This window comes from Rhincodon typus, unplaced genomic scaffold (genome assembly GCF_021869965.1).
Source record: "Rhincodon typus isolate 14 unplaced genomic scaffold, sRhiTyp1.1 hic_rhity00001002, whole genome shotgun sequence".
NCBI classification, from domain to species: Eukaryota; Metazoa; Chordata; class Chondrichthyes; order Orectolobiformes; family Rhincodontidae; genus Rhincodon; species Rhincodon typus.
This window is the reverse complement of record NW_025966640.1, coordinates 22,081-35,771: the sequence shown is the minus strand read 5'-3', so window position 1 is coordinate 35,771 and position 13,691 is coordinate 22,081. Positions and strand designations below refer to the sequence as shown.

Below are 13,691 nucleotides of genomic sequence, written 5' to 3'. Positions count from 1 at the left end.
ACCCTCCGACAGTGCGGCGCTCCCTCAGCACTGACCCTCCGACAGTGACTGCTCCCACAGCACTAACCCTCCGACAGTGCCCGCTCCCTCAGCACTGACGCTCCGACAGTGCGGCGCTCCCTCAGCACTGATGGTCCAACAGTGCGGCGCTCCCTCAGTACTGACCCTCCGACAGTGCAGCCCTCCCTCAATACTGACCCTCCGACAGTGCAGCCCTCCCTCAATACTGACCCTCCGACAGTGCTGTGCTCCCTCAGCACTGACCCTCCAACAGTGCGGCACTCCCTCAGCACTGACCTTCCGATAGTGCAGCACTCCCTCAATACTGACCCTCCGACAGTGCAGCCGTCCCTCAGCACTGATGGTCCAACAGTGCGGTCCTCCCTCAATACTGACTCTCCGACAGTGCGGCGCTCCCTCAGTACTGACCCTCCGACAATGCCCACTCCCTCAGCACTGACCCTCGGTCACTCACTGACACTCACTCAGGGTGCCGTTACCTGGAAGTGCTTGTTCTGGGGCGGGATGGTATGAAATGCCAGTCTCCATTTATTTCCATTTGTCCCTGTCCTTGTCCACAGGAGTTCCTCAGGCTGGCCTTCCTGCTGCACTTTAAGACTCAATGTTCCTGCAGAGAGAGTACAGTGTGAAATTCCACATCCTGCTGGACAGCCTCACACTGCAGGTTATTGTTCCACAGGCTGGAGACAGCTTCCCCTGTTGTGTTGGCCCATAGTGAGAGGTGACTGGGCAGCAGGAAGCAGATTGTGGCAGTGACCATGACTCTGAGTACTGGTGGACCGTCGGCTCAAGTCACCTCTTTTGAAGGATTGCCGTTTTTCACTCTGGACCTCCTACTCCCATAGCATTGGGGTCATTGCCATGACTGGCACTGGCACATTGCATTGGCATTGCCAACCTCTGCATTATTCACTGTCTGCAGGAACAGTTCAGGATCACCACAGTCAGGGGCACAATGGGACAATGTGGGTAAATAATGAAATGAAAACAGAACGAATTTCCAGTTTGCCAATATAATGAACACGAGACTTTAGGAGACAGGTGGTTCTGCTTTTAATGGTCTGTTTAAATCTGCTGTCAAGAAAATACCTCCTGCAATGGGTAGGTTTGGAGAGGGGTGTGTACCCGGGTTGGCCTGGGGACTAAGACTCAGGTCAAAAGTGAAGGGCAAGATTTAATTCTTCGAAACAAAGGAGACACCAGATGTACACTTTATGCAAAAACTCACAAATTCTCAGGGGTCATCAGACCCAGAATTCCAGGGAGAAAGACCCCCATTGAGTGTAGTCATGCTGAGGGATCAGTCTGTTTTTGCGTTAAATACCAAGTGGGGAGGCCAGAAAACTCTTCATGGAAAGTAGGATTACGAACATTTGAAGCCAGGGATTGTTATGAGAGGAAGTCCGTCCAATTATGATTTGCACTGCAGAACGACACCCCTACTGAGGCTTTGGGGTAATGATTAAACAGAGCATGTGGTTTTCTGTTCTGCTAACAGGTTAATGGTTAGTTACCAACATAAACTGTTTCACTGATACTGATTTTAAATAGGGTGTTGCAGTAAAAGACTTACTGGTTAAAATCTTGCTGAATGATTATTTGATGCCATGACAGGAGCATTCATAACTGCTTTCAAATGTTATCGGTCACACTGGGGTTCAGACACACAGCCAATTGAGCTGTCAATGAAAATCTGTCCCAGTCTGATTTAAGCTGCAGAACCCTCAGCAACAGAATCAAAACACGGGATCCCAACGTTGGAACGGAGATAACCGGGAGATTCAGACAGCACTGAGGAGTTACAGGGCAAAATACGTAATGAGAGGATAAACACCCCCTAAAAACCATGCAATGCCATCTTAGAAATTTCCATGACAAATGGAGGTCTGAAAGGATTTTGGGGTAACAGAGTCCACGTGTGTGTGGGACTGTACCCCAGTGAGAGTCAGTGTGAGTGAGACTGTACCCCAGTGAGAGTCAGTGTGTGTGGGATCCATACCCCAGTGACAGTCAGTGAGTGTGAGACTGTACTCAGTGACAGTCAGTGTGTGAGGAAGTGTTCCCTGGCTGTATTTTGAGAATGAGTTCTGTCTGATTGTCTTTGTACACTCACCAATATTCGGTCCGTACATGTGATACCAGAAGGAAAAGCACTGATTGGCTGAGGTGGCTGTCTGGAGGATCGTTGTGAGTCTGGCTGTGTGATTTGGAAATGATGCTGACGAATTATGAATAAACAAATAATACCCTGGAAGCAGAATAATGCTTTGTTAGTGATGAATAGTGTGTTCTGTGTTCACAGCTTTACTTTTCATACTGTCTCAAAGATGCACGGTCACTTACAGGTTGCCCATCAAGTCTGACAGAAATGCTGCCTTGGACACATTCCTTCCTTGTTGAGTCAATGTTCTGAAATGCTTGACCTAAACCTACTGTTGAAGCACCGTTAACCATAAAGATCAGAGGGATTCAAGTCAAAGGCCCACCAACACTCTCTCATGTCAAATGGTCTTTAAACCCATAGGACACAGGAGCAGAAGTAGACCACTGGGGCCATGAGTCCACTCTGCCATTCAATGAGATCACAGTTGATCTGATAATCCTCAACTCCACTTTCCTACCTTTTCCCCATAAGCCTCAAATCCCTTACCGATTAAAGAAAAGCTGTCTACTTCAGCTTGAACAACCCAGTGGTAAAGAATTCACCTCATCTTCAGGTATGCCTGGAGCTGCTCCTGGCGTGCCCTATGCCCTCTGCATTGAACCAGGGTTGATCCCTTGGCTTGATGGTAATGGTTGAATGGTGGATATGCCGGACCATGAGGTTACAGATTGTGCTGGAGTACAATTCTGCTGCTGTTGATGGCCCACAGCGCCTCATGGATGCCCAGTCTTGAGTTGCTAGATCTGTGTGAAGTCTGTCCCATTTAGCACAGTGATAATGCCACACAACATGATAGAGCTTATTCTCACTGTGAAGGTGGGACTTTGTCTCCACAAGGACCGTGCAGTGGGTCTTACCAATAATGTCATGGACAGGTGCATCTGCAGCTGGAAGATTGGTAAGGATGTGGTCAAGTATGTTTTTCCCTCTTGTAGGTTCCCTCACCACCTGCTGCAGCTATGTCCTTTAGGATCCAACCAGCTCAATCAGTAGTACTGCTGCTGAGCCACTCTTGGTGGTGGACATTGAAATCCCGCACCCAGAGTACATTTTGTGCTCGTCATCCTCAGTGCTTCCTCCAAGTGTTGTTCAACATGGAGGAGTACTGATTGATCAGCTGAGGGAGGACAGTATGTGGTAATCAGCAGGAGGTTTCCTTGCCCATGTTTAACCTGAAGCCATGAGACTTCACGGGGTCCAGAGTCAATGTTGACGATTCCTGGAGCAACATCCTCCCAACTGTATACCACTGTGCCACCACCTCTGCTGGGTCTGTCCTGCTGGTGAGACAGAACATATCCAGAGATGGTAATGGTGGTGTCTGGTACATTGTCTGTAAGGGATGATTCTGTGAGTATGACTATGGTAGGCTGTTGCTCGACTAGTCTGTGAGACAGCTCTCCCAATTTTGGCACTAGCCCCCAGATGTTAGTGAGGAGGACTTTGCAGGGTCGACAGGGCTGTTTCTGCTGTTGTCTTTTCCGGTGCCTAGGTTGATGCCAGGTGATCCGTCCAGTTTCATTTCTTTGAGACTTTGTAGTGATTGGTACATTTGAATGGTTGCTAGGCCATTTCAGAGGGCAACTGAGAGTCAACCACATTGCTGTGGATCTGGAATCACATGTAGGCCAGGCCAGGTAAGGACGGCAGATTTCCTTCCCTGAAGGGCATTGGTGAACCAACAACTGACAGTGGTTTCATGGTTAGTTATAAAATATCTTTATTGAATTCAAATTCCACCATCGGCACTCAATCCCAGGTCCCCTGAACATTGCCTGGCCCTCCAGATTGGTAGACCAGTGACAATACTACTTGACCATCACACACCCACCAGCCCATATGCTCCCTTTAGCTCTGTGTATCCTGAGGTTTGAACTCATGACCCATCCTGTTTACCTTTGCCATTGAGAGTATGATCATACATCGGGGTGTATTTCAGCAGCTCACTGCCATTATCTCGAATCCATTGGAGATTGTCTGTCGCGTTTTGTTTCCATTCACAGAAATCCACCTCGAAATTACAAGAGATAGCTGTAAACAAACAAACCAAGTTAGAGCCAGCTTTCTGAGATTATTCCTCCATATGCAGGAGTGTTGTATGTCTGAACCATCAGCTAATCAGTAAATAAATATACAAATCAGTAAGATGGTAGCTGATCTGTTTGTAACTTCACATCCACATTCCTGCCTCTGCCTGATAACTGTTCACAGAATTATTATGGTACATAAGGAGGCCATTCAGCCCATCATGTCTGCACCAGCTCTATTTCCTAGTGCTAATCTCCTACCTCTTTGATATCCCTGCACGCCATTTCTATCTAAACAATCATCCAATATCTACCTCACAGTGGCTCAGTGGTTAGCACTGCTGCCTCACTGCGCCAGGAACCCAGGCCTGATTCCACCCTCGGGTGACCGTCTGTTTGGGCTTTGCACATTCTCCCCACGTCTGTGTGGGTTTCCTCCAGCTTCCTCCCACCGTCCAAAGATGTGCAGGTTTAGGTGGATTTGCGACGGGAAATGCAGGGTTACAGGGACGGGGTGGGTCTGGGTAGGATGCTCTTCAGCGGGTGGTATGGACTGATGGGCCAAATGGCCTGCTTCCGCACTGTAGGGATTCTATGAAATGCCTCACATTCAACCTGCCTCCAATACATTTCGAGGCAGTGCATTCCACACCTTAACTATTGACTGGGTGGAAAAGTTTTTATTGACATCATCTTTGCTTTGTTTGTAGGTCATTTTAAATCTATGCCCCTCTTGTTCTTGTTTCAGGAACAGTTTCTCCCTGTCTACTCTATCCAGCCTGCTCATGATTAATAAAACCTCCCTTCTCTTCTCCAGGGAGAACAGCCGCATCATCTTCAATCCATCCGCACACCTGAAATTTCTCATTCCTGGAACTATTCTTGTGACATGCTTCAGTTACCGACAGGGTTGGGGAGGGGGGGGGGCCCCGTTTACTGAGGGGGTGGATACTGTTACTGAGGGTGGAAAGTGCCAGACAGATCTCCCAAAGTGCCACCACAGTGGAGCTCAAAGACAGAACAACTCTCAGGCAGTGGATGTGACCTCCAGAGCACGGGATAAATACTGCGTCAGGAACATCTGTCTGCCTGAGGCAAGAAACTCCACCCTGTCTGTCCGCACTGTCTTCTCACCTTGGGGTGATTCATAGGAAGCTTCAGCAGCTACCTTAGCTTTAAAGATGCAGTGAACTTTGTGCAAATAAATTCATTTCCCCTTCTCCAACTGAGCATGTTGGAAGCCCACTTGCTGCTTTGACAGTCACAGTGCTGACAGTCACACTCTAAGAATTGCTCCCATCAACTCCCTGCCAACCCACTCTATCTGCAAGTTAAAACATCCTCCTCCCTCACCCCCATCCCAGGGGCAGAGACTGAGTGTCAGACAGGACTGTGTGACCGTCGCTGGCACAGGTTTCTCTAGGGGAGGCGGGGAGGGCAAGGGGCTGATATCTGCCAATTTCCCTGTCTGTGAACAACCAGGAGCCAAAGGCATTTTAATGTGAAGCAGAACTCACCCAGGAGACTTCGTGGGAGCACGATCAGTGAGATTATCCCAGCGAGGAACATTTGGCAGATTCTTCCCTGGGCAATGACTGCAGAATGGAGCAGAGCAGCAGAATGCAACAGCCTTCAATAAAGCCTGCACTTTAAACCCTTCCTATCAACAACTCCCCAACACTGTTATTTCTCAATCATTCTCAGTTGGGTTAATGAGGACTCAACAGAACTTTAACCAGGAATTGCACTGGCTCCTTGTAACCCTTTGTAGACCAGGGCTCCCTTTAGACTTTCCCGGGTAGGGAAGATCATTTCACAGATACCATCGCCCCACACCTGCCTCCCCCTGAGGCAAAGCAGAATCCCAGCACAGAGCCTCACACTGACTGAGGTGAAGCAGGGTGGAGTTTCACTCACTTTGGTGGCTGGTCTTTAATTCAGAGAGCAGAGTTTTTAAAATCCCTGCTCCTGATCATCAGCAGGGGCAGGGCATCTGAACAAAGACAGACTTCCATCTTGATGTCACCTCTCTCATTCTCAGGACAGCCCACCGGACTTTACAACCAGTAAAGTACGTTTTGAAACGCAGTGAGGTCTAACCAGTTGTGAAATGGAAGCTACACCAGCTAACCCAGCGAGGGGCCAGAGTCAGGGATGGGATAAGCTGTGCTTCTGACAGTGATCAAGGGCGGGAACGGAGAGGTACCCGTGTTTTCAGGGAGCCTTTCAGAAACCTTTGCTGAGCCTTGCCTGATGGAAACAGAGTAACAATGTAGGATTTAGGTAGAGGACCGGCAGACGTGATCTGCAATTTTTTTCCCTCTGTGTGAATTCAACACAACTCCAGCGAAACAGTTAGACCAAACAGTCCGTGTGAATTCCTGAGAGGATGAATGATATCAAAGATATGCAGGAATGTGGAGTTGAGGTTAAAATCAGATCAGTCATATTCTTATTGAATGGTGTAGCAGGTTTGAAGGGCCAAGAGGCCTCCTCCTGTTCCTTCATGGTATATATTCCTCCTCCTGTGTCCATATGCTGTCCGTAAGCAGCTTGAATTCCCAGTTTCCTTCACTGGGAGCTGGGTACAATCCCAGGAAATGAGATGGACTGAAGTGATGGCAGTCCTGCCTGATTGTTTCAGAGAGCACACACACACACTAGATAGACTCTCCTGAAGCCTGCGGAAATTCCAGTCTGAAAAGGCATCCACAGCAACACCTTCTGCCCTGCAACAACAACTACTTGTGTCTACATTGCGACCATTAATGTCATAAAACATCCCAAGGTGCTCCATGGGAATAAGCATTGAACCTGAGCTCACCCGAGGACAGATCAAGAACCAGGCAGGACCTTGTCAACTTTTGAAAATCCCATTCACCACCTTTGGCGACATTTGTAGAGGGTGGTCAGAGCACTAACTGGGGGGTGGGGAAATAGAGGGACTGAGGTGAATTCTTTCTCAGAAAGTTGAAAGAGTTGGAACTCTCAGCAGGTTCATTAATGCTGTTACGACCAATCCCTGGGGTGAGTTTCCCCAATTTGTTACCGTTCCAGATGGGATACCCCATGTTGGTGAGGAGGGATGAACTGCCTTCCCTTCTATATTCACCTGTCCCCTCAGTTAGTCACAACAATGTTCATTAACAAAGGATCACTCCCTTGCAGGTATCTTTCTCTCAGACCCACATGAGCTTCTGTTTTAAAGGGGCCAATTTAACCAGGCTTTCCTGAGTTACCAAGGAGTGAATTTACGAAAGACTGCATAGAACAATTCATAGTAACTCAGCACTCTTACACACAGGTTAGAAAGATGAGTCCAAACTTAAAAAAGACCAGCTCTCAATTGTTTGCAAACACTGATAGTTGACCATTACAGTCATTGAAGTGGAGGATATGGATAGTTTGTAGTTGAATTGCTGATTTCATGATTCTTAGTTTTGCAGGATGGTTGAAATTTTGTAGCCCTGATTCCTTTTGGCCGTAATTAAATTTCAGTATTCAGGGCAAGAGAGAAGCCTTTGGCTGTCCTGTTTCCTTTTCTCTGGTTTGCAGCACCCAAGGTGTACAAGGGACTCTATCTGTAACACACAAGGGAGTAATGAGTGATTCTTTGACAGTGACCTTCACAGCATACTAACACTCGAATCCAGGCTGGTACACTTGAGAACATTCGGTCCCACCGGCACATTCCAAGAGTTTAAATTGGCATTTTTTAATCCCCGTGCTTCTGTATTCTTCAAAGAGAAAACAACAAAACGTGTTGGCAGTTAGGCTCATAATCCAGGGGGTGGCTTGATGTTAAGTAGGGAGTCGATAGCCCCTCGTTTCCTTTGTTGTCACTAGAGATCACAGTCCAGTCCGTTTTGATTTGCCTCTCTCCCCTCCTTTGAAGCGTTGTTGTTTGAAGTTCCCTCTGGATCCATTGGTGTGACATTCCATGGGCTATCTCCAACAGCCATTTACTGTACATCCACAGCCATTTTTGGCTGTATCAGCCCTCTTTTAAAAGTCACCTTTTGGAATTACAAGGTACAAACGTTCACAAATGGGCTCTGACCCATGGTCATAGGGTAGACATTGATCAATTCTTATTGGGCAGGGGAATCAAACAGGAAAGTGGAATTCAGAACACAAACAGATCAGCCATGATCTTATTAAGTGGCAGGGCAGTCTTGAAGGGCTGAATAGCCTAGCTCTGCTGTTAATTGATATGTTATGATCTAGGGATAGTGGATTTGGGATGGAGTGGATTTATTAGAATCATCCTGGATCTGAAGGTGTGCGGTAAACAGCAGCTTGCTACTGAATCCAGCTACCCCGCTATCCCTCTCGCTTCCAGGGGACTTGGTAATTCATCCAGTTGCGTTCCATTTAAATCAATTTTCCAACTGCAGCGATGGTGCCTGATTTAAATATCCTAATATGTCCCATCTCTTGAGAATGAGGCACACACAAGTTTACCCCGACAGCAGACTGGGCTTACCTTCATAGTGTTAGCTCCCCACCATCTCACCCCAATCAGACTTATGTCCACTCAAATTTCCCAACGTGACTGCTTCTCCAACCTTAACAAACTTCATATTTATTTAAATGACTGGAACTCCTACTTAAGCTTAGCCAAGGAGTCTTGAGTTGTTTGGACGTGTGTTTAGGATTTGGAACCTTTGGAGATAGCTCAGCAATTAGTTAACAGATAGCAGTCAGGATAAGCTACAAGGAAAGACGTCCAGTGATTAAAACAAAAACAAACAAGAATGTAGAAATAAAATTACAAAAAACTATTGGGCTGGGGTGGAAATAGTGAGGAGAATAGCTTTAGATTACAGGAGGATACAGATAGGCTTGTCAGATGGGCTGATCAGTGACAAATGGAATTCGATCAAGATAAAAAGAGGTGGTTCACTTGGGCAGGACAAACAAGGCAAGGGAATATATGATGAATGCTGGGAAGCACTGAGGATCACTGGGACCTTGGTGTGTATGTCCACCAGTCTACCTGAAGGTAGCAGAACGGGTGGATAAAGTGGTTAAGGAGGCATATGGGAAACTTGCTTTTATTAGGCAAGGTGTAGAGGTTAAGAGCAGGGAGGTTATGTTGGAACAAAAACAGAAATTGCTGGAACAAATATTTGGATTGCAAAATGTTAATTCTGTTTTCTCTCCACAGATGCTGCCAGACCTGTTGAGTTTCTGCAGCAATTTTTGTTTAGGTTTCAGATAGGAGGAGCTGGAAGGACCACTCCATCAGTAAACTAGGCTTGAGAAATAACCAAGTCCTGCCCTGTTGACCCTGCACGTTTCTGTGTTCTAATAGCTGGGGGATTGGGACAAGATTTGGAGAGCTAACCCACAGATTTGTCAAGCAACATTGGAAGAGACCAATATTTTACTCTTTCGGGACGATACACCAAAATGGAAGTTGGACCCTTGCAACTTGAAAATCAAATAGTGCCTATTTTTGAGTGTGCAATGTACTGTTGCATTTTGAAGCAGGGAGGGAGAAATTCAAAACTGAGTGACACTTACAGTCTCTGAAATTAAAGAAATTCTGCTCAACAATAGTCCTCTGATGTCATTATAGAGGGAGAAAACTGGAACTGCAAATAGAAAGCATTCACCTTTCCCTCTTGTGAGAAAACAACACAAAACCAAGAAAACTTAAAAGAAAGAATTCTAATAAGGAAATAGCTAAGACTGCCTGATGAACTGAAGAATGCTGTTTGTAGTGAGATAGCCAATGTGTCATCTGTGATAAGAATCAAAAAGATACCAAGACAAAATGTAACCCACCCTCGAAATCCATACCAGTGAGCTTCACAATTCTGTTTACATTGTCCAGTTTGAGTTTCCACCCATAGTATCTGTGTTAGCCTTTGCTCTGTTCTAATCATGAATTGTGAAGAGGCGATGGCCTAGTGGTATTATCACTGGACTGTTAATCCAGTGATCCAGATAATGCTCTGGGGGCCTGGATTCAAATCCTGCCAGAGCAGATGGTGGAACTTGAATTCAATAAATATCTGGAATTAAGAGTCTAATGATGACCATTGTCGATTGTTGGAAAATCCCATCTGGCTCACTAATGGCCTTTAGGGAAGGAAACTGCTGGTCTGGCCAATAGGTGACGCCAGACCCACAGCTATGTGGTTGACTCTTAACTGCCCTCTGGGCAATTAGGAAGGCAATAAAGGCTGGCTGGCCAGTGACACCTTCATCCCGTGAATAAATAAAGATTCATGGTTTTCAAAGGGGTATAGCTTAAGCTGCATAGTTGTAGATCAAAATCTTTTCTCTGCTTTTTGTTAGTTAAATGTGTGACAATAAATTGAATAATTTCTGTTAGACAACCCCAGGTGTGACTTGTTTTTGTCCTAAAGATCAGACAAATTGTCTGCCCTGGTTTTCTCATTGGGATTTTATACATTTTATGACAATTTATGAAGCAATGGGGCTCGAATATCAGGGCAGTATTTCCAAAGACAACCTGACATTGGGGCATACTCATGGAATCACACCATACAGACAATGTCTCAGACACCACCATTACCGGATATGGCCTGTCCCACTGGCAGGACAGACCCAGGAAGTGGGTGGCACAGTGTATACAATTGGGAAGATGTATCCTGTAGAGTAAGAGGTTAATGTTAAATGTGTAAATAGAGTAGTCTACATCATCAGTGATGACAATCCTGTCCTTTCACTCGCTGCCACCATGGGTTATTGCTGGCTGTGATTGGCGTCTTGTTACGTTGGATCCCAGTTTGATTGAAACTGCAGGAAAAATGTTACTGTTTATGGAACATTGACATCTAACTCTGCTCAGGACAAGGTCTACACGAAGCTTCTAGACGAAAACCAAGACATTTGTAACGTGAAGAACGATTGGTGGGTAGAGAAGGGGATGATATTCAGGCATCTGCTGACCAGCAGGTCACCCACAACATCTTCCAGGTGACTGACGTGATTGATGGATCCATTCAATTGGACAAAATCTGATCAAAGTATGGCTCCTGGCTTCTAAGGACAATGAGACCATCTTTCAGCTTTGGAAGGAGCACTTCAAACAACTCTTTATATGAGCAAATGGGTACACGTTTAGATGTTGTCATTTCAGGTCGGGACCCTTCTTCTGAAGAAGGAGGTCCCGACCCAAAATGTCAACTTTCCTGCTCTTCTGATGCTGCCTGGCCTGCTGTGTTCCTCCAGCTCCACACTGTGTTATCTCTGACTCCAGCATCTGCAGTTCTTGCTATCTCCGACACATTTAGATGTTGATTACTTATCAAATTCTCCTGTAATTAAGGCTAAATCAATGCCTGAGGTGATTCTCCAGCACTTTACAAAGAGATAATGTTCAGGAGTACATTCTAGCAATTTCTAAACAAGTCGTGTATTCTTGGTCATTGCTGGGTGTAAAGTTGAAGCCTTAAGCTAATATCAACACAACTTGATTCTGGGAGGCAGGACAGAAAAGAATCTAAAATCCAGACGCTAAAGAACAGAATCACAGAATTGTCATGGGGTAGAAAGGAGGCCATTCAGCCCACCATATATGTGCCAGCTCTCCAAATGAGTATCATGACTTAGTGTCCTTCTCCTGCCTTTTCCACAAATCCTGCACATTGTTTGATTTGAAACAATCATCCCATATCCTGTTGAATGCCTCAGTTGAAGTTCCACCATCACACCTGCAGGCAGTGAATTCCATACCCAAATTACTCGCTGAGTGAAAAACAAACAAGAGTAAACCCTCTTTGTGTGATTGCAGATGATCATCTGCTTTAACTGAACAAACAGACCATTTAATTAATGCCACTTTAAGGTCTGCAAACCAGCATCTTTTTCTGAAGTCAGCATAACATTTCTGAGTAATTGTCTCTGAACTTTGTGTCGTGAATTTCAGATCAAAGTGCAGCTGTAAAGTGGGAGATAACCTGAGGGACCACCAGGATGCCGGGAAATGATGCAACGCCCCACTACTGGAGGCAGCAGCAGCTTAAGTACAGTTCGTCACAGTGGGTGACAGGTTTAACACAACCCATTGAGAGGCTCTTTCACAATCTCAGGATGCCCCAGAGAGTCTCATGGATAATGGGCTATATTTTAAGCGTAGGCATTGATGGATCACAGGAAACTTATCAGCCAATATGCACACACAAGCTCCTAGAATGACAATGTGCAAGTTGGGTTTCTAGAGTTATCTCAAGTCCCCTGAGCTTGATGTAAGGACAATTAGTGGAACATACAGAGGACCGACAGATGAGGACTCAAGTGGGGTTGAACAAGGTTCCTCCACTGTTGACTTTTAGAGTTAAGGCTCACAGATGAGGATTTGGCAGAGGTACAGGGCGCTGGTAGAGCCCATGGAACCAGTAACCCAGAAAGTCGATATCTTCAGGGGAGGAACAGTGAAGCAGAGTCACCTTTGTGTAAAGGCAGATTCTACCACAAAGTTGTGTGTTCATCACAAATACAATCAGACTGTAACAAAGTTCAGTGCTGGTAATAAAGTGATTAGGAGATGGAGTCCTCTAAGAACCTGCATGTTAAAGGGTGCAAAGATAACTAGGTACAAGTTATACAGCCTTGAACACATTTCAAGGACATGGCCAGCAATACTCTTTAAAATTCAGTGTTGTTTTGCAACTGCTCAGAATCCTTGGATAGCACCATACAACTTCCCAAAACTTTCAGTATCGAAGATTTTCCTCATCTCAGCCACAAGCCCTTGAATTTCCTGCCACACCTCCCTCACATGTACCTTCTTCACCCAGGTTTTGATGGCCTGGATTCATTGTGGCTGTATGTAATCTTCCTTACAGCCATCTAAGCACTAATGGATGGTTTCCATTCTCAGCTCAAACTGATTTTGCTGAATATTCTCACTTGACCTCATGTGCTGCTGCTTACAAGTAGTGTTGAGGGGCATGGAGCGACTGAGTAATCATTTCCTATTCTGAAAGGCTGAGTGAATAACTTGGCTTATTAGTGAACAGCTTGAAGAGTAATTTATATCCATCTCACATCATTATCGAGGTCTCAATCAACTCCAGAAGGATGCAGCAGTGTACAAATGATTCCAGTGAAATGTAGTGGGGCTTGAATGAATTCAGCAAGATATATGTGATGTTGGCAGGATGCAGTGGAGTAGGTAATTCCAGTGTGTCGAGCAGGTTGCAGTGGGGTCTGAATTATTCCAGTGGAATGCAATGGGATATAAGTGATTCCAGTGGAATGCAGAGGGATATAGGTGATTTCAGTGGATACAAAGGGGCCTGAATTATTCTAGTGGTATGCAGAGGAATACAGGGGATTCCAGTGGAATGTAGAGGGGCCTGAATGATTCCAGTGGAATGCAGAGGGGTACAGATGATTCCAGTGGAATGCAAAGTGGCCACAGGTGATTCCAGTGGAATGCAAGACGACATCTGCATACCACTAGAATAATTAAGGCCCCTTTGTATCCACTGAAATCA

General features: G+C 45.7%; 1 protein-coding gene across 1 annotated transcript; it reads right to left on the bottom strand.

Moving 5' to 3' along the window:
• Window positions 1-500: 500 nt before the first annotated feature.
• LOC125481140 (apical endosomal glycoprotein-like) lies at window positions 501-5,819 on the bottom strand (the record flags this gene model as incomplete). The annotated part of the gene is made up of 4 exons (XM_048592312.1): window positions 5,730-5,819; window positions 4,082-4,216; window positions 2,135-2,269; window positions 501-628 (listed from the first exon to the last, which is right to left on the bottom strand). Coding segments are annotated over exons 1-4 (450 nt in total), but the record flags the coding sequence as incomplete, so codon positions are not given.
• Window positions 5,820-13,691: the final 7,872 nt, after the last annotated feature.